At 46.7% G+C, this 26991-nt stretch overlaps 2 protein-coding genes across 3 annotated transcripts; one reads left to right on the top strand and one right to left on the bottom strand.

The window, feature by feature from the left end:
* The first annotated feature begins 13817 nt into the window (after nucleotides 1-13817).
* On the top strand, nucleotides 13818-22671 carry LOC125532010 (putative receptor-like protein kinase At2g42960). Of its 2 annotated transcripts, XM_048696194.2 has the most exons (9): nucleotides 13818-14122; nucleotides 15376-16060; nucleotides 16168-16272; nucleotides 17687-17809; nucleotides 17899-18069; nucleotides 18237-18366; nucleotides 18578-18787; nucleotides 18883-18960; nucleotides 21254-22671. In XM_048696194.2, the coding sequence occupies exons 2-9, from the start codon at nucleotides 15393-15395 to the stop codon at nucleotides 22403-22405; spliced, it is 2637 nt and encodes an 878-aa protein (XP_048552151.2). In that variant the 5' UTR covers nucleotides 13818-14122; nucleotides 15376-15392; the 3' UTR covers nucleotides 22406-22671. The 2 variants fall into 2 exon arrangements, with proteins under 2 accessions (XP_048552151.2, XP_048552148.1); XM_048696191.2 differs by lacking the exon at nucleotides 21254-22671 and having other exon boundaries at nucleotides 13832-14118; nucleotides 18883-19331.
* A 943-nt stretch (nucleotides 22672-23614) lies between these two features.
* LOC125532030 (uncharacterized) lies at nucleotides 23615-26831 on the bottom strand. The gene is made up of 6 exons (XM_048696202.2): nucleotides 26531-26831; nucleotides 26375-26445; nucleotides 25683-25788; nucleotides 24486-24618; nucleotides 24243-24371; nucleotides 23615-23907 (listed from the first exon to the last, which is right to left on the bottom strand). Exons 1-6 carry the CDS (start codon nucleotides 26593-26595, stop codon nucleotides 23833-23835), a joined length of 579 nt encoding a protein of 192 aa, XP_048552159.2. The 5' UTR covers nucleotides 26596-26831; the 3' UTR covers nucleotides 23615-23832.
* Between the last annotated feature and the right edge of the window lie 160 nt (nucleotides 26832-26991).

Below are 26991 nucleotides of genomic sequence, written 5' to 3'. Positions count from 1 at the left end.
TCGAACGAATACCAAATTCACATGACTACTAATAGCAAGACTTCTCCCATGTCCTTAGGAACAAAAGTAACTACTCATAAAGCATAAACATGTTCATAATCAAAGGGGTATTAATGTGCATATAGGATCTGAACATATGATCTTCCACCAATTAAACCAACTAGCATCAACTACAAGGAGTCATTAACACTACTAGCAACCTACTAGCACCAATCCCAGACTTGGAGACAAGAATCGGATACAAGAGATAAACTAGGGTTTTGAGATGAGATGGTGCTGATGAAGATGTTGATGGAGATTGCCCTCTCCCGATGAGAGGAGCGTTGGTGATGACGATGGCGATGATTTCCCCCTCCGGGAGGGAAATTTCCCCAGCAGAACAGCCCCGCCAGAACCCTAGATTGGTTCCTCCAAGGTTCCGCCTCGTGGCGGCGGAGTTTCGTCCGAGAAGATGGCTTATAATTATTTTTCCATCGAAAGAGTCCATATAGCAGAAGATGGTCACCGGAGGGCCACCAGGGGGCCCACGAGGTAGGGAGGCGTGCCCCCACCCTCGTGGGCAGGGTGTGGCCCCCCTGGTGAAGTTCTTGCGCTCAATGTTTTTTATATATTTGGAAAACATCATCCGTGAAGTTTCAAGACTTTTGGAGCTGTGCAGAATAGGTCTCTAATATTTGCTCCTTTTCCAGCCAGAATCCCAGCTGCCGGCATTCTCCCTCTTTATGTAAACCTTGTAAAATAAGAGAGAATATGCATAAGTATTGTGACATAATGTGTAATAACAGCCCATAATGCAATAAATATTGATATAAAAGCATGATGCAAAATGGACGTATCACTCACTCACATTGATATCTATTGATGGGCATCTCCATAGCCCGTTGATACGCCTAGTTGATGTGAGACTATCTTCTCCTTTTTGTCTTCTCCACAACCATCATTCTATTCCACATATAGTGCTATGTCCATGGTTCACGCTCATGTATTGCGTGAAAATTGAAAAAGCTTGAGAACATCAAAAGTATGAAACAATTGCTTGGCTTGTCATCGGGGTTGTGCATGACTTAAATACTTTGTGTGATGAAGATAGAGCATAGCCAGACTATATGATTTTGTAGGAATAACTTTCTTTGGCCATGTTATTTTGAGAAGACATGATTGCTTTGTTAGTATGCTTGAAGTATTATTATTTTTATGTCAATATTAAACTTTTGTCTTGAATCTTTCGGATCTGAATATTCATGCCACAATAAAGAAAATTACATTGAGAATTATGCTCGGTAGCATTCCACATCAAAAATTCTGTTTTTATCATTTACCTACTCGAGGACGAGCAGGAATTAAGCTTGGGGATGCTTGATACGTCTCCAACGTATCTATAATTTTTGATTGTTCCATGCTATTATATTATTTGTTTTGGATGTTTAATGGGCTTTATTATGCACTTTTATATTATTTTTGGGACTAACCTATTAACCGAAGGCCCAGTGCAAATTGTTGTTTTTTTGTCTATTCCAGTGTTTCGCAGAAAAGGAATATCAAACGGAATCCAAACGGAATGAAACATTCGCGAGCATCGTTTTTGGAACAAACGCAATCCAGGAGAGTTGGAGTGGACATCAAGGAAGCAACGAGGCGGCCACGAGGTAGGGAGGCGCGCCTAGGGGGTAGGCGCGTCCCCCACCCTCATGGGCCCCTCGTGGCTCCACCGACCTACTTCTTTCGTCTATATATACTCATATACCCTGAAAACATCTAGGAGCACCACAAAACCCTATTTCCACCGCTGCAACCTTCTGTACCCGTGAGATCCCATCTTGGGGCCTTTTCCGGCGCTCCGCCGGAGGGGGAATCGATCACGGAGGGCTTCTACATCAACACCATAGCCTCTCCGATGATGTGTGAGTAGTTTACCATAGACCTTCAGGTCCATAGTTATTAGCTAGATGGCTTCTTCTCTCTCTTTAGATCTCAATACAAATTTCTCCTCGATTCTCTTGGAGATCTATTCGATGTAATTCATTTTGTGGTGTATTTGTCGAGATCCGATGAATTGTGGGCTTGTGATCAAGATTATCTATGAATAATATTTGATTCTTCTCTGAATTCTTTTATGCATGATTTAAATATCTTTGCAAGTCTCTTCGAATTATCAGTTTGGTTTGGCCTACTAGATTGATCTTTCTTGCAATGGGAGAAGTGCTTAGCTTTGGGTTCAATCTTGCAGTGTCATTTCCCAGTGACAGCAGGGGCAGCAAGGCACATATTGTATTGTTGCCATCGAGGATAAAAATATGGGGTTTATATCATATTGCTTGAGTTTATCCCTCTACATCATGTCATCTTGCCTAATGCGTTACTCTGTTCTTATGAACTTAATACTCTAGATGCATACTGGATAGCGGTCGATGTGGAGTAATAGTAGTATATGCAGAATCGTTTCGGTCTACTTGTCACGGACGTGATGCCTATATACATGATCATGCCTAGATATTCTCATAATTATGCGCTTTTCTGTCAATTATTCGACAGTAATTTGTTCACCCACCGTAGATTATGCTATCTTGAGAGAAGCCACTAGTGAAACCTATGGCCCCGGGTCTATCTTCCATCATATAAATTTCCCGTCAACTTGCCAATTTCTATCACCGTTTATTTTGCAATCTTTACTTTTCAATCTATACAACAAAAATACCAAAAATATTTATCTTATTATCTTTATCAGATCTCACTTTTGCAAGTGTCCGTGAAGGGATTGACAACCCATTTATCGCGTTGGTTGCAAGGTTCTTGATTGTTTGTGCAGGTACGAGGGACTTGCGTGTAGTCTCCTACTGGATTGATACCTTGGTTCTCAAAAACTAAGGGAAATACTTATGCTACTTTGCTGCATCACCCTTTCATCTTCAAGGGAAAACCAATGCATTCTCAAGAGGTAGCAATATTCTTATGTCTTAAAAGTCTCTCACTTCTAAATTAAAGTTAACTCACCATATAGTATTTTTTTTCTAAGTCTCTTTCCTATGTGTGCATTGTATTTGCTACTTGTGTGGATCCACAATGCTTAGGTTGCATAAGAAACTCCTGGTGTACATGGTGATTGGTTATGATCTTAAGATGCCTGACTCTACTATGTGCAAATCCAAACTATTTCTGTATAAAGGTCGGATACTACTATTAATACTGATTTGGACAATACTCCATCTGTAAAGAGTGTTTAGATCACTACTTTAGTGATGTAAACACTCTTATATTTCTTTACAGAGGGAGTAGGATTTAGCTCGTGGAACTCTAATGCAGGAAAGGAGAAGAGATACCCAGGAAAAGAGAACAAGTGGTGTGTCGCTACCCAGCTGAACATAATATGAACGACTCCAACTGCTGCGTATAAATCCGGGTATGCAAGTGCAAGTACAACTACATTGGTTGTTGCATACACATGCTGAGTGCAAAGGCAGGTTGGGCACGTGAGCCAATATGGCTACAAGTCTATAAGGATCTGCGGTACTAACAAGGCTCAGTCTACACAAGTTATAAGTCATAGTGTACTTTAACCCTTAACCATTTCTAAAATGAGATATTTTTAGTGGATTGGTCTATGAGCCGAGAGTGTACCGATTCTCTTCTATGCTAATCCGAATGACATGTGGACTGAACAAGTGGTAGTTTGGCCATCACTATGAGAAGTAACACCTATACAAGCTCTATTAGTAGACATCACAATTCATGAGTGCTTTTATGAAAATTGTTGAAGGGTTATGACAATCAAACTTTCACTCAAGTTCCAGGGTAGCATGGATCTAGGAATTGCACTTGATAAAATGGAGGCACAAAAGCTACTTCAAAATCTTAACAGCTTCTTGCTAGCACTCAGCAAGCCACATTTTTTGTTAAAGCATTTATTTTTTACTAGAAGAGTAATTGTGAATGCATGTGAGATGAATATGTTTGAAACCTGGAGTTTTCTTGGTATGCTATATTGAAAGTTTACTGATGGTGCATTGGGTACCTTGCCAGAAATTCCTGATGCAATCTGATCTATATGGAAGTTTAATGCAATGTGTACTTTGTGCGAGTTTAAACCCTGGGTTTTTGAAGGCACAAGTATCACAAAATGGCGGTAGGTTGAACCAAAGAATTGGGAAAGAAGTGTTGAGGATATAAAGAAGTTATTGACTTATTCATCATACAAATTAAAGGATGGAGAGAATATATGTGTTCCCGTAGCAACGCATGGGCATTGTCTGGTTAATATAGATTTGGCACACCGACATCGATCGTGGGAGGAGAAACAAGTCTAAGCCGTACCAACCTATACCATATCTGTCTTCAAAATTCCTAAAAAAAGTTGCAAAGGAATCACAGACGTGATGTCTTGTTTTTTGTGGGGTGAGGATGCGATGAATAGAAAGATGCGTTCTGCATGGCAGAAGATGTGCGTACCAAAGAAATATGGAGGCATGGGATTTAGCGATATCCATTGTTTTAATCTTGAACTCCTAGCAAAACAAGTCCGGTGTCTTATTGATAACCCGAATTCATTATGTGCAACTATCCTGAAAGCAAAGTATTATCTAGAAGTAGACTTATTGGGTGTGACGTTAAAGAAAAAATCATCTTTTACGTGGCAGAGCATCATGTTTGGGGTGGATACGTTGAAACGTGGGTATATATGGAGAATCGTAGATGGGCAAAAGGTGAACATATGGGAGGACTCGTGGATTCCTCAATCGCCAATCAGAAAAGTGCTAACCATCAGAGGTAATAAAATAATTTCCCGAGTTGGTGATCTTATTGATCCAGTGACAGGGGACTGGGATATACAGTTGGTGAACCAGACATTCTGGAATGTGGACGTGCAGAGGATACTGCTATACCCTTACCTATACATGAAATTTCAGATTTTATTGCATAGAACCCCACTAAGAACGGGATCTTCTCGGTGCGATGAACCTATCAAGTGGAATGGAACTTCCAGTTTGGGGATCTGATTCATGCTAATAGGGGATCTTCTTCACCCGAGGAGAAGTGGAACCTGATATTGGGTTTCGAATGCCCAACAAAAATTAGAATATTCATATGGCATGTCCTACATATTGCTCTTCCATGCCGGGCAGTCCTAGCTTCTAAGCATATGAAGGTTAAAATATAATGCCCAGAATGCAAACTTGAAGGAAATATGCCCTAGAGGCAATAATAAAGTTATTATTTATTTCCTTATTTCATGATAAATGTTTATTATTCATGCTAGAATTGTATTAACCGGAAACTTGATACATGTGTGAATGCATAGACAAACAGAGTGTCACTAGTATGCCTCTACTTGACTAGCTCGTTGAATCAAAGATGGTTAAGTTTCCTACCCATAGACATGAGTTGTCATTTGATTAACGGGATCACATCATTAGGAGAATGATGTGATTGACTTGACCCATTCTGTTAGCTTAGTACTTGATCGTTTAGTATGTTGCTATTGCTTTCTTCATGACTTATACATGTTCCTATGACTATGAGATTATGCAACTCCCGTTTACCAGAGGAACACTTTGTGTGTTACCAAACGTCACAACGTAACTGGGTGACTATAAAGGTGCTCTACAGGTGTCTCCGAAGGTACTTGTTGAGTTGGCGTATTTCGAGATTAGGATTTGTCACTCCGATTGTCGGAGAGGTATCTCTGGGCCCTCTCGGTAATGCACATCACTATAAGCCTTGCAAGCATTGTAACTAATGAGTTAGTTGCGGGATGATGTATTACGTAACGAGTAAAGAGACTTGCCGGTAACGAGATTGAACTAGGTATTGAGATACTGACGATCGAATCTCGGGCAAGTAACATACCGATGACAAATGGAACAACATATGTTGTTATGCGGTTTGACCGATAAAGATCTTCGTAGAATATGTAGGAGCCAATATGAGCATCCAGGTTCCGCTATTGGTTATTGGCCGGAGATGTGTCTCGGTCATGTCTACATGGTTCTTGAACCCGTAGGGTCCGCACGCTTAACGTTCGGTGACGATTTGTATTATGAGTTATGTGATTTGATGTACCGAAGGTAGTTCGGAGTCCCGGATGAGATCTGGGACATGACGAGGAGTCTCAAAATGGTCGATACGTAAAGATCGATATATTGGACGACTATATTTGGACATCGGAAAGGTTCTGAGTGATTCAGGTATTTTTCGGAGTATCGGAGAGTTACGGGAATTCGTATTGGACCTTAATGGGCCATACGGGAAAGGAGAGAAAGGCCTCAAAAGGTGGTCGCACCCCTCCCCATGGTTTGGTCCGAATTGGACTAGGGTAAGGGGGCGCCCCCTTCCTTCCTTCTCCTTTTCCCTTCCCCTTTTCCTATTCCATATGGGAGGAGGAATCCTACTAGGACTAGGGAGTCCTAGTAGGACTCTACACTTCTGGCGCGCCCTAGGGGCTGGCCGGCCTCCCTTCCTTCATCCTTTATATACAGGGGCATGGGGGGCACCTCTAGACACACAAGTTGATCATTGATCCCTTAGCCGTGTGCGGTGCCCCCCTCCATCATAATCCACCTCGATCATATCGTAGCAGTGCTTAGGCGAAGCCCTGCGTCGGTAGCAACATCATCACCGTCAACACGCCGTCGTGCTGACGGAACTCTCCCGTGAAGCTCTGCTGGATTGGAGTTCGTGGGACGTCATCGAGCTGAACGTGTGCTGAACTTGGAGGTGCCGTGCGTTCGGTACTTGGATCGGATGGATCGTGAAGACATTCGACTACATCAACCGCGTTCTCATAACGCTTCCGCTTACGGTCTACGAGGGTATGTGGACGATACTCTTCCCTCTCGTTGCTATACATCACCATGATTTTGCGTGTGCGTAGGAATTTTTTTGAAATTACTACGTTCCCCAACAAAACTGGACCTGACAACATACGTCATTTCCCGTTTGAATGCCCAAGATCAGTAGAGGTTTGGAGACAACTGTGACTATATGAGATATAAAGAAGAAGTGCAAAAAATACAAGTCTGGAGAGGAAATGGTGTATGATTTGCTGCATATGGAAGATGCATGATTCCACATTCTGGGATTTCCCCGTACGGATCGCCCTAGCTATATGTGGACTGGCGGCAAATTTCAGAATTGCATGTTCACCAAAGGCCAAAGTTTGTTTCGAAGTTTGGGAAAAGCTGCCAATGGGATACATGAAATTGAATGTTGATGCGGGTTTGACCAAGATCTACTTGAAGGATCTAGGGGGGGGGGGGGCAATCATTTGTGACCAGAGTGGACATTTCATAGCGGCGGCGAATGAAAAAAATAGACATTTGCTTTGACTCTTTCACAACAGAAGCTTTGGCTGTCAGGTTTGGGCTGAACCTTGCAATAATTGATAGATGTAGCAATATCTTGGTGAGCTCGGACAGCTTGGAGGTAGTTGAAGCTCTAAACGACGGCAATTCTTCTTCGGTTGCATCTGCTATTATTGATGATTGCTTCTTTATGTCTTTTGATTTCAATCAAGTTTCTTATGTTCATTGTAATAGAGACAGTAATAAAGTAGCTCATAAACTTGTTGGGCTAGTTATGTTTTCCCCTCCAAGCCGTTGAATGGATTCAGCACCACCGGAGGTGCTCCCTTTAATTGTAAACAATGCGACAGTTTTGATAGTTGAATAAAAGAGGAGAAGTTTTGTAAAAAAAAAATCTAGGATAACGATCCCACTGTGCTGGAGCCGGTTGTGTATGCATCGGTGAGTGGCTAGATTTCGTGTTTTGACCCTTTTTTGAAACTTGATCGAGATATATGACCCTGTGTTGCAAAAATTTTGGGATCTGACCCTTTTCTTACCGTCAGGGTCCATAGCGATAGTGTATAATAGCCTACCACCAAGGTCCCTGACGGTAGGGTTCCACGCCCTACCGTAAATTTTTCCTAAGTATGGAACACAGTGCATGCTCGCACCTATCGCCGGGCATCTTGGTGGTAGGGTTATACAGGCTACCACCAGTCTGTTTGGCGGTAGGGTTGTTTCCTACCGTCAAGGTCCTTGACAGTAGGCTGTTACACTCTGCCGTCATGGATCCTGGCGGTAACAAAATGGTCAGATTCTGAAATTTTTACAAACTGAGGACAGATCTTGATTAACTTTCAAAAAAAGTAAAAACACGAAATTTTGACTCGGTAAGCGTTTCATTTCTTTTCGGGTGGCCCCACCTGTCGGACCCTTGAGAGAGATTCTGCCGACGACCGGCTCCTTTTTCAGATCGTGGAAAAAGGCCATGCGTGCGTGCGTGCGCACGTCAAAGAAAGGAAGAAAATCCTGGACGTCCATCGTTTTCGCCGGGCGGCCGCCGAAGAGGACGGCACGGATAATCTGAGCCAAAGCAGTCGCTGCCGCTCCAGGTTGCTAATTAATCAAACACATAAAACCACCGAAAAGAAGGTAAACAAACTTTTCTTTTCTGAGGAAAAAGAAGGTAAACAAACGAGTCGTGGATTCTTCTTCGCTTTCCCATGCACGCACGTATCGTTCGTCGCTCGCTCGCCACCGTCCAACCGCGTAAACAAAAGCGTCATGGTCATGGGCCGGGCGGCGGGCGGGCCCAGAGCGCGTGAGGAGCCGTTGAGCGACGCTCCCTCCCTCCCGTCCATTCCGTCGACAGGCCACGCGGGGCAAGATGGTAAATGCGCGGCTGTCTCTGTGGTGTGGTGAATGCGAGCTGAGCCATGGATGGATTTGGGCGACGCGTCCGTTTGACCATAGATTTTGGACGGTCCACCTCGTGCCCGGCTGTGTCCTTGGCGTCGCGCACGCCGCTAGGCAACACGTGAATCCGGCACTCCCCATGTCATGTGGGCCCGTTACACCCTTGCCTCACCTTCATCATCATGCTTTCGCTTCGACGGCCTCACGCACCAAACACCTGGACCCGTGCCACCAAAGCAGATCCATCATTTTTTTGCATGCTCTTAAAAAGAAAATGAAAAGGATACGTGTCATTTGTACATTTCGTAAGCCCTCCTTTTCCATTTATAAAGGGCCTAGGATAATACTATATATATGTGTTTTTTTAGGGGAAAAAGTTGCCATTTTATTCAATGTTTAACGCCCCTTCAGATGATCCCCGAGCTAACACGCTCAGGAGACACATGAAGCCAAGTTTTACATAAAGATTTCAAGCAACCCTCCCTGGCTAGGACGTGTGCGACATTATTTCCAGAGCGTCGCACCCAAGCAACCCCAAAGTCTGTAAATGATCCAAGTAACACTTTTATCTCCTCCACCAGTTGCCCGTTGGCCGAGAAGTCCTTCTCTTCATTCATGACCTTTCTCGCCATCACTTGTGAATCTGTCTCGAGATTGATCCTCTGAACATTTAGTTCATTCGCCAACGACAGGACCCTCCGGCATGCCATCAGTTCTGCCACCTCTGCATCGTGGGTACAAGGGGAAAAATGGCAACATCCCGCCAAGAATATTATATTAAGTATCATACTCTTCTGCCAAAAGAAGTACGATACTTATAAAGAACAATAAAAACTACATCAACATTCTTTTTTTAACACACTACAGACGCAAGCGCTCATATATACGCACATACACTCATTCCTATAAACGCACACATGCATACCATATCCCTATGAGTACATTCGAGAGACTGAACCGGCATATCATTTTAAGATTTACGAAGTCACCGTAGGCGCCTCATCGGCGACGGGAACTTCTCCTCCCACTGAAAGCGAGTCGTTGGAAATCCTGAAATAATGCGAGCAGCAGGACTTGAACCCTGGTGGGCTAAGGATACCACTGTCCCTTTAACCATCCAACCACGGGTTGGTTCGCAACTACATCAACATTCTAGAGGTGCTCAAACCTTCTTCCTCTGCATCCATAGGCGGTGCACCATGAGCATAGCTTGATGCTGACTCTAGGCCTCCACCTCGAATAGAGGTTTTTATAATTCAGGAGTTTCTACAAGCAGTGCCCGAAGAGTTGTGGACCAGGAGACGCCGATGGTTGTGATGTGCGAAGCAAATTGTCGTCCCAGAAAAAGAAAATGTTGAAAAAGGCATGTAGAAACTCCGAAGACCACGAAGCCCGACCGAATCTAGACAAATCCACCAGAAACCTAAACCGGCCAGGCCTGAAAGACCTGCCAAAGACACAGCTGCACACGCCCTCCCCGAACAACAACCTCGAAGACCACGAAGCCCGACCGAATCTAGACAAATCCACCAGAAACCTAAACCGGCCAGACCTGAAAAACCTGCCAAGGACACGACTGCACACACCCTCCCCAGACGACCGAATCTAGACAAATCCACATAAACCTAAACTGGGCAGACCTGCCAAAGACATGACTGAACACGCCCTCACCCGATGACAACCTCAAAGACCACGAAGCCCGACCGAATCTAGACAAATCCACATAAACCTAAACCGGGCAGACCTGCCAAACACACGACTGCACACACCCTCCCCAGACGACAACCCTGAATACCACGAAGCCCGACCGAATCTAGACAAATCCACAAAAACCTAAACCGGCCAGACCTGAAAGACCTGCCAAAGACACAACTACACACGCCCTCCCCGAACGACAACCTCGAAGACCACGAAGCCCGACCGAATCTAGACAAATCCACCAGAAACCTAAACCGGCCAGACCTGAAAAACCTGCCAAGGACACGACTGCACACACCCTCCCCAGACGACAACCCCGAATACCACGAAGCCCGACTGAATCTAGACAAATCCACATAAACCTAAACTGGGCAGACCTGCCAAAGACATGACTAAACACGCCCTCACCCGATGACAACCTCAAAGACCACGAAGCCCGACCGAATCTAGACAAATCCACATAAACCTAAACCGGGCAGACCTGCCAAACACACGACTGCACACACCCTCCCCAGACGACAACCCTGAATACCACGAAGCCCGACCGAATCTAGACAAATCCACAAAAACCTAAACCGGCCAGACCTGAAAGACCTGCCAAAGACACAACTACACACGCCCTCCCCGAACGACAACCTCGAAGACCACGAAGCCCGACTGAATCTAGACAAACCACGTAAACCTAAACCGGGCAGACCTGCCAAAGACATGGCTGAACACGCCCTCACCCAATGACAACCTCAAAGACCACGAAGCCCGACCGAATCTAGACAAATCCACATAAACCTAAACCGGGCAGACCTGCCAAACACACGACTGCACACACCCTCCCCAGACGACAACCCTGAATACCACGAAGCCCGACCGAATCTAGACAAATCCACAGAAACCTAAACCGGCAGACCTGAAAGACCTGCCAAAGACACGGCTGCACACGCCCTCCCCAGACGACAACCCCGAATACCACGGAGCCCGACCGAATCTAGACAAATCCACATAAACCTGAACCGGGCAGACCTACCAAAGACACGACTGAACACGCGCTCACCCGATGACAACCTCAAAGACCACGAAGCCCGACCGAATCTAGACAAATCCATATAAACCTAAACCGAGCAGACCTGCCAAAGACACGACTGCACACACCCTCCCCAGACGACAACCCTGAATACCACGAAGCTCGACTGAATCTAGACAGATCCATAGAAACCTAAACAGGCCAGACCTGAAAGACCGCCAAAGACACGACTGCACACGCCGTCCCTCGACAACAACCCCGATGACCACGAAGCCCGACCGAATCTAGAAAAATCCACGGAAACCTAAACCGGCAAGATCTGAAAGACCCGCGAAAGACACAACTGCACATGCCCTCCCTCGACGACAACCCCGAAGACCACGAAGCCCGACCGAATGTAGACAAATCCACGGGAACCTAAACCGGCAAGATCTGAAAGACTTGCAGACCATGAAGCCCAGCTGAATCTAGACAAATCCACAGAAACCTAAATCGACCAGACCTGAAAGACCCGCCAAAGACACAGCTGCACACGCCCTCCCTCGACGACAAACCCGAAGACGACGAAGCCCGACCGAATCTGGACAAATCCACAGAAAGCTAAACCGGCCAGACTTGAAAAACCTGCAAAAGACACGACTGCACACCCCCTCCCCCAGACGACAACCCTGAATACCACGAAGCCCGACTGAATCTAGACAAACCACGTAAACCTAAACCGGGTAGACCTGCCAAAGACATGACTGAACACGCCCTCACCCGATGACAACCTCAAAGACCACGAAGCCCGACTGAATCTAGACAAATCCACATAAATCTAAACCGGGCAGGCCTGCCAAAGACATGACTGCAGCCACCCTCCCCAGACGACAACCCCGAATACCACGAAGCCCAACCGAATCTAGACAAATCCACAGAAACCTAAACCGGCCAGACCTGAAAGACCTGCCAAAGACACGGCTGCACACGCCCTCCCTCGACAACAACTCCGATGACCACGAAGCCAGCCCGAATCCAGACAAATCAACAGAAAGCTAAACCGGCAAGATCTGAAAGACCCGTGAAAGACACGGCTGCACACGCCCTCCCTCGACGACAACCCCGAAGACCACGAAGCCCGGCCGAATCTAGACAAATCCACGGGAACCTAAACCGGCAAGATCTGAAAGACTTGCAGACCATGAAGCCCGACCGAATCTAGACAAATCCACAAAAACCTAAATAGACCAGACCTGAAAGACCTGCCAAAGACACGGCCGCACACGCCCTCCCTCGACGACAAACCCGAAGACCACGAAGCCCGACTGAATCTGGACAAATCCACAGAAAGCTAAACCGGCCAGATCTAAAAAACCTGCCAAAGACACGGCTGCACACACCCTCCCTCGACGACAACCTCGGAGACCACGAAGCCCGACCGAATCTAGACAAATCCACATAAACCTAAACCGGCCGGACTTGCCAAAGACACGGCAGCACATGCCCTCTCACGACGACAACCTCGAAGACCATGAAGCCCGACCGAATCTAGACAAATCCACATAAACCTAAACCGGCCGGACTTGCCAAAGACACGGCAGCACATGCCCTCTCATGATGACAACCTCAAAGACCATGAAGCCCGACCGAATCTAGACAAATCCACCAGAAACCTAAACCGGCAAGACTTGCCAAAGACATGGCTGCACACGCCCTCCCCCGACGACAAGCACACCAACGAAACAAGGAAAGAGCGGCAAGAACATTATTTGTGCAATGAGACAAGAACACCGCCTTGCCGTCCCCTACCAAACTCAAAGACTTCCTAAAGAAAACATGAAGAAAAGAAATTCACCCATACTGCTGCATGACAAGTTTAGGTCTGATGTCGAGCTCGCCCTCGTCCAGGACCGCGCGCCGACTCCCTCTTCTGCGATGACCTAGCCAAGTCGGACCGCCATTGAAGACCGCAGTGCTGGATCACCAACACCGCCCGTCGAGCACCGCTTGGCGAACACCGCCACACAAGCACACCTCCTTCGACATCCCATAGCAGACCTCCCCGCCACCGTGTCCACATGAGCTTTGCCCCCAACAACATGCCCGGCGACGGCGAGAGGGGGAGCAGACGGGGACGGCGACTAGGGTTTCGACCTCCCACCTGATCCTCTCTCACCTATCCCTTTTTCTAAAAAGTCGGGTTAGTTGCATAATCCGGTCAATTCCACACCTGGCCGCACCCTCATCAAAACAAGAAGCATCAACAAACAATTTTGGCATCATCATGAAGCTACGAGTACACGGTACACTAATCATCATCGCAAACAACCTCAGCCCCACGCACACCCCCCCCCCCCCCCCCCCCCCCAATCACGGGGTGCACGTAGCAAAGCGGAAAACGGCGGATTTCCTCCCCTCTCCCCTCCATTCTTTTTACAGCTGTTTCCTTCCGCTTCTGCGCTCTCACTCGAGTGACCCAAACTTTAATGCCGCTTGCTCCCCCTCCCTCCCTCCCAATCCGTCCCACATTGATGCGCCTCCCCCTCCACGCCGACGCGGCGCAGCTGAGCTAGTCGCCGGCCGGAGGCGCCGCAGCAGCTCGAGCCGGCGGCAGTAAGGCAGTGAGTGAGTGAGGCGACGCAGATAGCGACAGCGGGGGTGGTTGGTTGGTGCTGCTGCTCAAAGAACCCTAGAGGAAGCTTGAGGCGGCCGCCAGGGGTTTCTCGCTCCGTAGGTGATCTCCCCGTCTCCTCCTCATCGCTCTCTCCCCTCTTCCCCGTCTGGTCCGTTCGCATTGGGTGCGGGGCCTCTGCTCGGAAGCTGCGCCGCCGTAGGCGTCCATGGCGCGCTGGTGGGTTCTTGGTTACTGGATCCTAGTGGTACCTTTGATCCAATGCGTCCGGAAGGGCTTATGAGATTGATTTGGCTCGATTCGATTGGATTCTTTCCCCGGGTAGCGAGGAAGAAAGCGCCGAATCTTTTCTTTTGCAACGGAGGCCCAAGGGGAAAGCTTTGATTTGACGGGGATATGCGCGATTCGCTTCGTTCTTGCCGGTTCTTGCCCCATTCGCTCCCACTCCCCAGGTTCTTGATCTGGCTGTGGCCTTGAGCTTCCAGGAGTTCACAGTTAGTTGTAAATGTTGGCGCTGTGTCTGCTAGTAGTGTTCATCTTGGGAAGGGGCAGGTAGTCGTCGAGGAACAGACGATTCCTCATCAATGCTTTGCTTGCTCCTCTAATTAATTCGCCTCACATGGAAATTGCGCCTCATGTTCTTCCTTCCCATTTCTCCCTCCCCTTTTGATATTTGTGGTGAATAATGACTGCCATAAACTTCAGTGGACACACCTGCTTTCTGTTCTTATTAGTGCTGTATTTATGTTGTCCTCATTCAGATAAGTAGTATGCTTCCAACGTAATGCACCTTTTCATCCCAACTCCAATGAAGTTTATGGCACCTTCTGGTATTAATCCCAGCTCGTTTTCCTTGCTCTATTCAATGAAGTATGTTGCCATGTTCTGATATTAATCTTAAGTTGTCTTTCTTGCTTTGTTCAATCAAGTGTATTGCCATGTAATGTTCTCGTATTAATCTCCTTTTGTCTTTCTTACTGTGTTCAATGAAGTGTATGTCATGTTCTGACATTAATCTCAGCTTGTCTTTCTTGCTGTGTTCAATGAAGTGTACTGCCATGTTCTGATATTAATCTCCTTTTGTCTTTCTTACTGTGTTCAATGAAGTGTATGCGATGTTCTCATATTAATCTCAGCTTGTCTTGCTTGCTGTGTTCAATGAAGTGTATGCCATGTTCTCATATTAATCCCAGCTTATCTTCTCTGTTCTGTTTAATGAAGTGTATGCAATTTTGTCATATTAGCCTCAGTTTGCTTGCTGTGTTCAATGAATTGCCACCTTGGTTAATGGTATTATATTTCTTCCGGTTGAGTGGATGCTAGGCTAACACTGCATTACTGATCCTGGTGTGCAGGCTGCTCCAAAACAGAGATGGTAACAGCCGAAAGCCTACGTGCAGAGCTGTCATCCAAGACGCCACCGTTTGGCCTGAGGCTGTGGATAGTGATTGGCATCAGCATCTGGGTGGTAATCTTCTGTATACTGGGTTTCATGTGCTTCTGGTCCATTTACCGGAGGAAGCCGAAGAAGTCTGCTGATAAGATCCCAGTATCTCAAATCCCCGATGTATCTAAGGAGATTGCAGTGGATGAAGTGCGCCAACATCCTGTTGTTGAGAACTACCAAGTGCAAGAAAGCCACACGTTGACGGTGCAGGAGAAGCCTCATGACAAAGATTCCGGGAAAATGCTGGGACACTTGGTCAGGACAAAGTCGAGTGATGCTGATAATTTGAGCCAGTGCAGCTCGGCCTACCAATGCGATAGGGCTGGTAGTGCTTACTCTGGCGATGAAGGCAGCTCAGGCAACGCTAGGAGGCAATATTCTCAGTATGCGACCGTCTCCGCATCTCCTCTTGTTGGTCTCCCGGAATTTTCGCACTTGGGTTGGGGCCATTGGTTCACTCTGAGGGATTTGGAGCATTCGACGAATCGTTTTTCTAAGGAGAACATCATTGGAGAGGGTGGATATGGGGTGGTTTACCGTGGTCGACTCATAAATGGGACTGATGTAGCAATAAAAAAGCTACTGAATAACATGTAAGGAACTCTGGATTAGATTTGGTCCTTGAGGGTCACATTTTCTTTACAAAAACTTGTTCTGTGTGATGTCACCATACTGATTGTGTTTTCATATGGCACTGCAGGGGGCAGGCAGAAAAGGAGTTCAGGGTTGAAGTTGAGGCTATTGGCCATGTCAGGCATAAAAATTTGGTCCGTCTGCTGGGATATTGTGTTGAAGGAATCCACAGGTTAGCTATTTTCGTTCACCTGCAACAATGGATGGCTAGTTTCATTTGTGCAGTAATATTTGTTTACATCAAATGGCTACTGATTTATGTTCACTTGCACACTAGAGTCGATCAGTCATTAATTCTTCACCACAAAATATGAAGTATATATCATTTCAAACATTTTTTTTCTTCGTGGAACTGTCAAACATTTGTAGCTTGATTCAATTTCTTGTTCGTCAGCGCTACAATACTCTCTGCTGTCCTGCTTACAAACACCATAATGGAACAGTCACAGCTGCCCCTCTTAACAGAGTTAGTGTGAGGGCATGTTGTAAAACCTTTTCCAGTCAACATCGTTGAACTTGGGGGAATATTGTGCTCTCAAAAAAAAAACTGATAAGAAGAGTCCTGTCATAACTTTACAAGTGTTTAAATGGCCCAAGCATATCAAAACTATTAAAGATCAATGGTGGCATGCTTGGAAGACTGTAGATAGATAGAGATGAATTGGTAACATGAACGGCTTATTGGCCGAGACGGTTGCTCTCTGTAATAGGCCTGGACACGTGTCATCAGAATCAAGCATTTCCTCCACAGTACTAGGTTGGCAAACTGTGGCACCAAATGGATCTTTAATTACAATTCAGTCTGCTACTATTCGCCTAAGTTGTCACGGCTAGCTTGGTAGAACCAGTGCTGGTTAAATCGCCATCATTATAGGAAATTTCTTGCAGAAACAGAGGTGCTTTTAGATAATCTAATTATCAATCCTCTAATGGTCAGTGATGTCTTCTTCAAGCATGTGAAATTTAATCAGCTAATACAATGTACACATATGTTAATTTTTTAATATTCCAGTAGTTATTTGAGAACATATTAGGCAGCGTGCTTAGCTAAGTTGGTGGAAAGGTGCGGGTGTACATCCCCGCCACCCAGGTTTTGGTTCTCTACAACTTGGATATGGTTCGCTATTTTTTTCGTTTATTTAATATGTACTTCGTATTAGACTATCTGGCTACAGAAACAGGAAAATCATCTTTTTTCTGACATCTTACAATTTACAGTCTCCCTTTGACAAACATCCGACATATTTATGGTAGGGATCTGAGAATTGTTTCATGTCGGTATCATTGACAGCAATATATTTTTGTTTTCCACTTCATGATAAATTGAACATACCAGTGTCATGCTCTGTTCTAGTTTCCTATTTCAGTACATATATGATATAATATAAGATAGTCTGTAGTACATCAGCAGTTTGCGGTTTCTATGAGAACAGTGTTTGTTATGTTTCCTCCATGAAGATTCAGCTCTGTGTGTTTAAATTTTCATGGTGAATGTACGTTGTGGAAATCTACCTGCTTTGTGTGCAGCATATTGTCTGTGACTTATTTCATCTTCCATCCCTTTGTTAAACTTACTTTTGCTCCAGGATGCTTGTGTATGAGTATGTGAACAACGGAAACTTAGAGCAGTGGATTCACGGCGCCATGCGGCAGCATGGTGTTCTTACCTGGGAAGCTCGAATGAAAATCATTCTTGGAATTGCTAAAGCGTAAGAATCAAGTCATTCATCTCTTTGCACATTTCATTATGCACACTTTTAGTTGGGCAAGACATTATATCAAACTAAATGATATGCAGGCTTGCTTATCTACATGAAGCCATAGAGCCAAAGGTTGTGCACCGTGATATCAAATCAAGCAATATCCTAATTGATGAGGATTTCAATGGGAAGCTTTCTGATTTTGGATTGGCCAAGATGTTGGGTGCTGGGAAGAGCCATATCACAACTCGAGTTATGGGAACTTTCGGGTATGCCACTGTTGTTTTTGTAATTTATAATTACCTGGCTGTAGTCATGGAAATGTTTGATATTCACATACAGCAGGAGATTTTAAATGTTAGAAGATTTTGTTCTTCGTCAATAAAAGCAGTTAGCTTTGTAGGAGCACTGAACTTTTATGCTGCCGTCGTTTCAGGTATGTTGCTCCTGAATATGCCAACACAGGTCTGTTAAACGAGAAGAGCGATGTCTACAGTTTCGGCGTGCTGCTACTGGAAGCAGTGACTGGGAGGGATCCTGTCGACTATGGTCGGCCGGCCAATGAGGTGAGCATATATTCTACTATCTCAAGTGTATCATGCTTGCTCAGTAGTAGCCCATACTATTCGAGTGCCCATTTTGTTTCAACAGCAAAATAAACATCATTTAAACCTAGTCCCATTTCTGTTACTTGGCAACTAAATTTTTTCTGTTGTGTTACCTGTTGGCCGCTGGGAATGTATGTGTTGATCAAACTATGACATGAATGCCGTGCAGGTGCATCTGGTGGAGTGGCTCAAAATGATGGTCGGCACAAAGAGAGCCGACGAGGTGGTGGACTGCGACATGGAGGTAAAGCCGACCATCCGTGCTCTCAAGCGCGCCCTCCTAGTGGCGCTGAGGTGCGTCGACCCGGATTCCGAGAAGAGACCCACTATGGGCCATGTAGTCCGGATGCTTGAGGCAGAGGATGTCCCATCACGGGAGGTTACACCACCTTACCCACTGCTCCTCTCTCAATGCCATTTTCTACCATTTCCCGACCATATACCTGAATGTTTTGTTCTGATCTTATAATGAAGGACCGGAGGAGCCGGAGGGGCGGCCATGCCGGTGGCAACGCAGACGCCGAGTCCAAGGCGAGCTCGAGCGAGTTCGAGGTGAGCGGCGACTCGGGGCCCTCGGCGAGGTTCCAGCCATGAAGATCGGCGTCGACGAACGAGGGCGTCCCCGAGAACTCGGCTCCGGCCGAGGGTAGTAGAGATAGCATGAGCATTTCCTGTAGGACATTGCATTGCGCTTCATTTTGCATTGTAGGCGGTAGAGAAAGAGCAGTGCTGATTGATCATGCGTGATCATCATCCCCTGAGACTGAGACCTTTGTTCTAGCTTCCTTTCGGCACCCTGTACAGATTGTTTCCTCGTTTCTTTTCTGTTTTCTTTGTCTAGGGTATCTCTTTGAACAATAAATAAACCTATTAAGATTTTTAGGGTATTAAGATTGTATTATTGAACTTCCTTTTTCGCTTCATTTTTCCACTATGCTTCATATATTCGCAAGTGGATTTTTCGCTCTCAGGCTTCATGGAGCCTGAAATTTCCAAAAACTCAAAATAATAATAACTGTTTTAAGTTTTTAAAAATCTGAAAATAAATATTGTTTCTGTTTCTAAATGCAAGAAGTACATCTTGTATCTAGGAACAAAGGGTGTATAAATACTTATAGATGCATGCTAGATGTGTGTAAAATTCATCATGAAATATGTTCTGATCTGATTTGTAAAAAAAAACATTCACTTTTATAGTGAATAATACATATGCTAGAAATACGTGATTTTTGTTATTTTTGCATAGCTCGTATATAAATGCCATGAAACCTTGCAGACAAGTAAAATATATCCATATGTATGTGTTTTTTTTCAGAATTCTTTGAAACCTAAAGAAAATGTTTTTTTTTCGTATTGAGGTCTCCAAATTTGTAGAAAATAATACCAACTTCCACAATACCGGGTTTGTATCGTTAGATTCATCATCAAATATACTTCCCCATTTTTTTGCAACATTAAATATTGAGTAGTGTTTCCTATAGACTTGGCTGAAGATAACTTTTTGTTGTTGACATTTGTATAAAATAATACACTTTGAAAGAATTCTTCTTATCTCGAGCTCAAATGCTCCTGCCATGAACAGCAAAATAGAAAAAAAATAAAAAAAATTCTTTTTTTTTCACAATCTTTAAGAAATGTTTGAAGTGCATGCAAACATCACGAAATCACATTGGAGCAAGCAAGTCGTGGCAAAAATAACAAAACCAGAGCTCCAAAATGCGTTTGAAAGTAACATCTTCAGAGTATCGATTTTGTTTTCTTTACTACGCCTTGCACCGATGTGATCTTGTGATGAATTTTTTGCATGCACTCCAAACATTCTTTAAAGTTTGCCACACAAAAATTCAGATTTTTCTATTTTTTTGGAACTTATTGTTCATAAACTTTCTAAATACTACTAGTACTTAGTATGGTGTTCATGCAATTTTTAATGACCTGAAGTGGAGTTATCCTAAAAAATGATCATGTGGAGTTATGCAAAAAAAGCAATTTTTAGGAAAAAAATAAATCTAAATTTTAGAAAGAAAAAGAATTTGTTATTTGTTTTGAGAGAAAGAAAAACACTTTGTTGAGGGGAGTAAAGCCTTGCAGTCACGCGCTGAGACGGCGGTACAGGCCCAATGAGGCTCACGCAAACGCACGGCCCATTTGCGAGCCCGGAAATATCTCATCCGTCCGGGCTCGCATAAACCCCGTACGGTTTCTCCCCCACCAGAATCCCCATTCTCCGCCCCTCGCCTCCGCCATGGCCGCCGCCGCCGCCGCCGCCATCCACCGGGCCGCCGGGCCGCTGCGCTCCGTCGCGTTCGCCTCCTCCAGGTCCCGCTCGCTCCTCCACCTCCTCACCCCCGCCCGCGCCATCTCCTCGTCCCACGCCTACCACCCCTCCGCCGCCGCCGCCGTCCCCAGCCAGGGCCACCACCACCCACCGCAGCAGCACTGGGGCCCGCCTCCCCCCGGATCCCCTCCTCCCCAGTGGTCACCGCAGGGCCACCCGCCTCCCCCGCCGCCCAACAACTACTACCAGCAGCCGCCTCCTCCCCCGCTGCGGAACGACTACCCGCCGCAGCGGCAGGGGCCTCCTCCGCCCCCGCCGAGGAACGACTACCCGCCGCGCCACGGCTATGGGCCGCCTCCTCCGGCCCCGCCCCCGTCCCAGCAGCAGCTGGATCCTATCCCGCCGTGGAGCAATCACTACCCGCAGCAGCAGCAGCAGCAGCAGCAGCGGCAGGGGCCTCCCCCTCCCCCGCCGCGCCACGGCTACGGGCCACCGCCTCCCGCCCCGTCCCCGCAGCGGCAGCAGCAGCAGGGTCCTCCCCCGCCGAAGAGCAGTTACCTCCAGCAGCAGCATCAGCATCAGCAGGGGCCACCGCCAGCGCCCGAGCCCGCGGCGGGGCCGGAGAAGCTGATCGCGCTGTGCAGGGAGGGGCGGGCCAAGGAGGCGGTGGAGCTGCTCGAGAAGGGGGCGCGCGCCGACGCCGCGTCCTTCTACGAGCTCGCCGGCGCCTGCTCCACCCCGAAGCTTCTCGAGGAGCTCCGCAAGGTGCACGACTACCTGCTCCGGTCGCCCTTCCGGGCCGACCTCCAGGTCAACAACCGGTTCCTTGAGATGTACGGCCGGTGCGGCAACATGACGCACGCCCGCAGGACGTTCGACCACATGCCTGACCGGGACATGGCCTCCTGGCACCTCATGATCGAGGGCTACGCCGGCAACGGGCTCGGGGACGCCGCGCTGCAGCTCTTCGAGGAGATGAAGCGGTGCGGCATGGCGCCCACCGCCCGCACCTTCGTGCTCGTGCTCGACGCGTGCGCCAACTCGGAGGCCATCGAGGAGGCCTTCCTCTACTTCGACGCCATGTCCCGGGACCACGGCATCGAGCCCGGCATGGAGCACTACGTCGGGATCATCGAGGTGCTGGGCAAGTCGGGGCACCTCAACGAGGCCGTGGAGTACATCGAGAAGCTGCCTTTCGAACCCAATGCCATGATCTGGGAGTCGCTCCTGAACCTGGCGCGCATGAACGGCGACATTGACCTCGAGGACCGGGCGGAGGAGCTGCTGGTCTCGCTCGACCCCTCCAAGGCCAACCTCAAGAAGCTCCCGACCCCTCCCCCGAAGCGGCGGCTCGGGATCAACATGCTCGACGGGAGGAACAAGCTGGGGGAGTACAGGCTGCCGCCCAAGATCGAGAAGAAGGTGGTGAACGAGCAGCGCTACGTCCCCGACACGAGGTACGTGCTCCACGACATTGACCAGGAGGCCAAGGAGCAGGCGCTGCTGTACCACAGCGAGCGGCTGGCCATCGCCTACGGCCTGATCAGCACCCCGGCCAGGACCCCGCTGCGCATCATCAAGAACCTCAGGATCTGCGGGGACTGCCACAACGCCATCAAGATCATGTCGAGGATCGTGGGGCGGGAGCTCATCGTGAGGGACAACAAGCGGTTCCACCATTTCAAGGAGGGCAAGTGCTCGTGCGGCGACTACTGGTGATCGATCGAACATGGTTCCTGAACCCTATTATATATGTGTCGACAGGCATACATGCTCTTAGCGCATAAGCTGTATCAAGATATCTGTTGGTACTTGGTACTGGTAGCAATAGAGACTCTCCCCTCCCCTCCTCATAGCTATTTCTTCAGTTATGTTTCGAATGCGTAATGTCGCCGTAGCCACTATCTGTTCAAAAAACTAGCGCTTCTTGATGCACAAATTAATACCTTATTGGTATGAATCGACCGATGGTCGTGTGTTTGATATGGGGATCGTGTGTTGTTGGTCGGCGATCGGACTACATGATTTTGGATCAACAAGTAAACCAACACTAGTCTTGTATGTATGTCCATGTTGCTATATATATTTCAGATCAGTATGTGCTATGGAATAGATGATTTTTGTTGCACCCACCCACTCCTAATGCCCTTTGCTGACAAAGTGAGAAGAGGCAGCTGAAGAAAAGCTCTTGGAGCAAGTTTGCTGCAGCATGTTCAAATGAGGTTTTGCATTTGGGCTCTGTAATTGGTGGCCAAATTATTTGTTCTTTCTTGCTTTAGTGCAAGTTACTGCACAATGAGAAGTTGGAGGTGATAAAAGTTAAATGATTTCCATCATGGAATTACTTTGCAGGAGAGTTTGAGAAACAATCTTCATGTGAAATGAAAGCAATATGTAGTATATAGACATATTTTAGAGTGTAGATTTCATTATGGACTACATATGGATGTATATAGACAATATTTTAGAGTGTAGATTTACTCATTTTGCTCCATATGTAGTCCATATTGAAATCTCTAAAAAGGCTTAAAACTGTTGCTCATGATATGGGAGCAGGAGAATCTAGCCTCATGATCAAACCGTCCATAAGGCCCAGAAGACCTCCATTATTTTTAGTGTTATAATTGACCACTGTTCACCATCTTCTTCCTATGGCATTCTATCTCACATACTTATGCAGAATGACTTTCTTAACGGCGAGTTGCTCAGAGGATTTACATGTTTTCGAAGAACCGACCGATCGATGAAGCACGAGCTCTCAAAGCATGGTTGTTGCTCCAGAATGCGCAATGTAGTCATGGCGCGGTTATTGCTCCAGAATAGCGTGCAACATGGAACAGCTTCAGAGACGCAAGTCAGGCTCGTCCAAACTCCTGTGCATTGCAGATGTTCCATGTTGCTGTATCGTACGTATTAGAGATAGCATCATACACAACACTCGTTACCTTTATATATACATACATATCAGCCTACAGCTACGCGAGAATACGCGAGCAGCCCCTAACGGGAGCACATAACAGCAGTTAACACAATACAATCAGATAAGAAGACAACACAACATGCCCACAGTTTACATAACATGGTGCCATGAGACACAAATGCAGGTGAGAATGGCTGATGATGTCCAGATGACACGCACCACAAGATCAGTCGGCGTGGACGAGCAATGGTACTGCCCCATTTTCGGATTCGGATTGGGATTCATTTGGGCAAAGCAAAACCTAGGAGAGATAAACAGAAACATGTCTCAAACGGAATGAACAGGCCATAGTTTCCAAAGTAATGAATGAATAAATATCATCAGTTTTGAAACAGGTGAATCGGGTCGCACACTTGTTCGTAAGAAGAAAAAAAGGGAAAGATTTGCTACAACTTAAAAATATATTGAGAATTACACCACCTCAGCTCAACGAGTATATAAGGTGTTCAGAAGTTATGCGCCGGAGTTCAGAAGTTAGGATGGCCGGGCCATCTCAATCGGGCAATATAAGGAATTCACGCACACGGCTTCAGAAACGTAATAAAGTTGCTTTAGGGGGAAACAGCTACATTATACCGCTTTCATCGGCGTCCTGGGGCTCGAAGGGATGACGCCAAACCTGCCGACCAAGTACTTGAAACAAGGGACGGACAAGGTGTACAGCCCAGCCATCACAAACGGTGCAGCAACCATCCAGCCAAGAATCTGTATTCATTCAACAACGGCAACAGTCATGGTACTGTTTTCAGAGAACAAGACGACACAATGCTCATTTCTTATGGATGAGATAAACTTGATGGCCGAAGCAATTTTACTAACCGCGTGAAAAATGCTGAGTAGCACGTCCTTTGAGGCGTGGCCTGTGAGGACCATCTTGAATGCATCAGATGTCAAGGGGAAGTGCTCACCGCCCGTGACTATTTCTCCCAAACGTAAGAAAGGAATGATCAAGCTGAGGAAAACATAATCAGGAAACGACACTGCCAAATGCATTGAAACAAGATAGGGAGGATCCGGTGAAATGAAAGTTCATTGGTAGCTCTAAATAAATTAAAACATGATTGCTCATAGCTTAAAATTGCTGCACTAGCTACAACGGGAGTGAAAATGCAACAAATCAGTGACCGTTCGGAACAAACTTTCCAAATTTTTAAATAAATATTAACAGAGGAGGGTGCAAGTTGTATGCCCTGCAAAATTTCAAAGATCAAACCCTGCTAAAAAAGAAACAAGTCCCTGGAGATAGCCTCCCACTGTTTCCTTACAAAATAGCCCATTTTGGCATGATATTTACCCCCAATTATATATAATCATTTAGATTGAAACGTCTATCACAATGCAACTGTAAAGCCAAACTAAGGAAATACATTAGTCTACTGAAGATCTTTGTTCAGCATTAAACAAGTCATGAAAAGGATATCTGTTTTTACAAGACCATCATACCTGGCAACTAGTGACAGCATATGCATTAACACCAGCCACTTTTTTTCAAGTAGCATAATAGACAAAGCGGATTTGGGATATCAGCACTCTAATGCATGTTACTTATAATAAAAGTAAGTCCTATGAACAAGGAACCTGAGACTTATGAGCAGAAGAATTTGCCCTGTTATGACTTGTGAGCACAGCTTGAGCTATGTGGAGTCTTGTACACCATCACTTTTATATATAAGGTGATTGAATGCGATTTGTTTTTAAAAAGGGTAAATGATAGCACAGAGAACAAAAAATTGGCCTTAAGTGGATGAAAATGACAGAACAAAGTTTGAGTGGTATTTAAGTGAAACAGCATAGTTTAGTGGTACAGAGCTTAAGTCTGTATCTTTTGGCAGGGCAGCGGACAAACAACTATTCCTATACATAAAGCTTGGTATGGAATCAACAAATGAAGATCGACTCGGAACCGACAACTATTTCTAGATATAAAGTTTGACATAGAAGCAGCAACTATTCTTATAAAAGAATCCAGAAAATGGAATTTGATTTATTGTGTTTAATACTGAGTGCGTGTGTTACCTTAGCTCAAGAGGAGTAGCAGCTAAATTGAGAACCATGACAGTAACGGCATTGCAACGAGCTCCCAACATGGCCACAGCAAGTCCACCGATAATAACAGTGGTCCCTGCAATCATGAAGGGTCAGGTTACATCAAGTTGCTTTAAGAAAAACTAGTGAGGAAATATTAGCAATACCATTAAAACACCTACAATAACTGCACGGCGCACGGCACACCAGCGCCATCAGACTAACGCTGAACCTCAACAACTTGGAAGAGGGTCTTCCTAAGCCACTAGATGTAATTTGTCAGGTGTTTTCTGTGTGACATTTCAGCTCTGTAAAATCTTAAACCCAACTATGTTGACGGCAACAAGGTAGGGAGACAGGACGCGCACAATTCAGTTATGAGACCACAAGAGCCAAAACACCGAGTACATCTGAATGGAGAGCCATCGCTTGGAGTCCTGGAGATGTAAATGAACGGCTCATGGCAGCATGGTGGCGTGCAGCCGTGTGTTTCCCAGGAACTGAGCCGTGCTCTCCTCAACTATGGCCGCACACGCACACGCACACATCGGATCCTATTGTACTGTACTGTATTGCTGCGCCGACACGCCATGCGTATGGGGCAATCGAATCTGGACCCGGCTAACCGCAGATAAATTTTGGTCGACGAGAGGTAGGGGATTCAGCAGCAACCACGTACGTACCGCAGATGGGGAAGACCCCGATGGTGACGCCGAGCGCGGCGGAGAAGGCCAGCTGCTTCGGCTCCGCGCCCCTGCACCGGCCAACCACCAAAGCAGAAGCGATGAAACCGGCGACCAGATGAAACAGAAACTAGAGCCGGGCGCCTGGGGCCTCACCTCTGGATGACCTGCAGCAGGGGGTCGACGACCCTGGCGTTGAGCCACGCGAGGACCACCGCCATTTCCTCCCCCCTCCGCGCGGATCGGGGCCCGGGTTGGTAGGTGGGCGAACCGGGGGAACGAGGAGGAGGAGGAGAGGACGGCCTGCGGGCCGGGACACGGCGTAGGAGCGGCGGGCGGTCAGGGCGGCGGCGGCGGCGGAGGGGAACGTGGTCGGCTCGCCGTCGTGGTGGGCGCGAGGGGGGTAGAAATGGAAATGGCCAGGCTTCGTGTGTGCGCCACCGGCCAGGGAAATCTCTCCCCCTTTTGATATTTTGGGCCCCCGGGGCAGGACGGTCTTTTCCCGGTGGACTTTTGGCTCGCTAAGCAAAGATACTAAAATGTTATTGTTCCCAACAGATTTGGAACGCGGCCACTTTATCCAAGTGGCAAGCTTAGATGTTCCGTATGATCGGCGA

Source organism: Triticum urartu, chromosome 1A (genome assembly GCF_056163025.1).
Source record: "Triticum urartu cultivar PI428250 chromosome 1A, HENAU_Tu73, whole genome shotgun sequence".
Lineage (NCBI taxonomy): Eukaryota > Viridiplantae > Streptophyta > Magnoliopsida > Poales > Poaceae > Triticum > Triticum urartu.
Note: the sequence above shows the minus strand (reverse complement) of the source record. Positions and strands in the feature narration are given on the sequence as shown.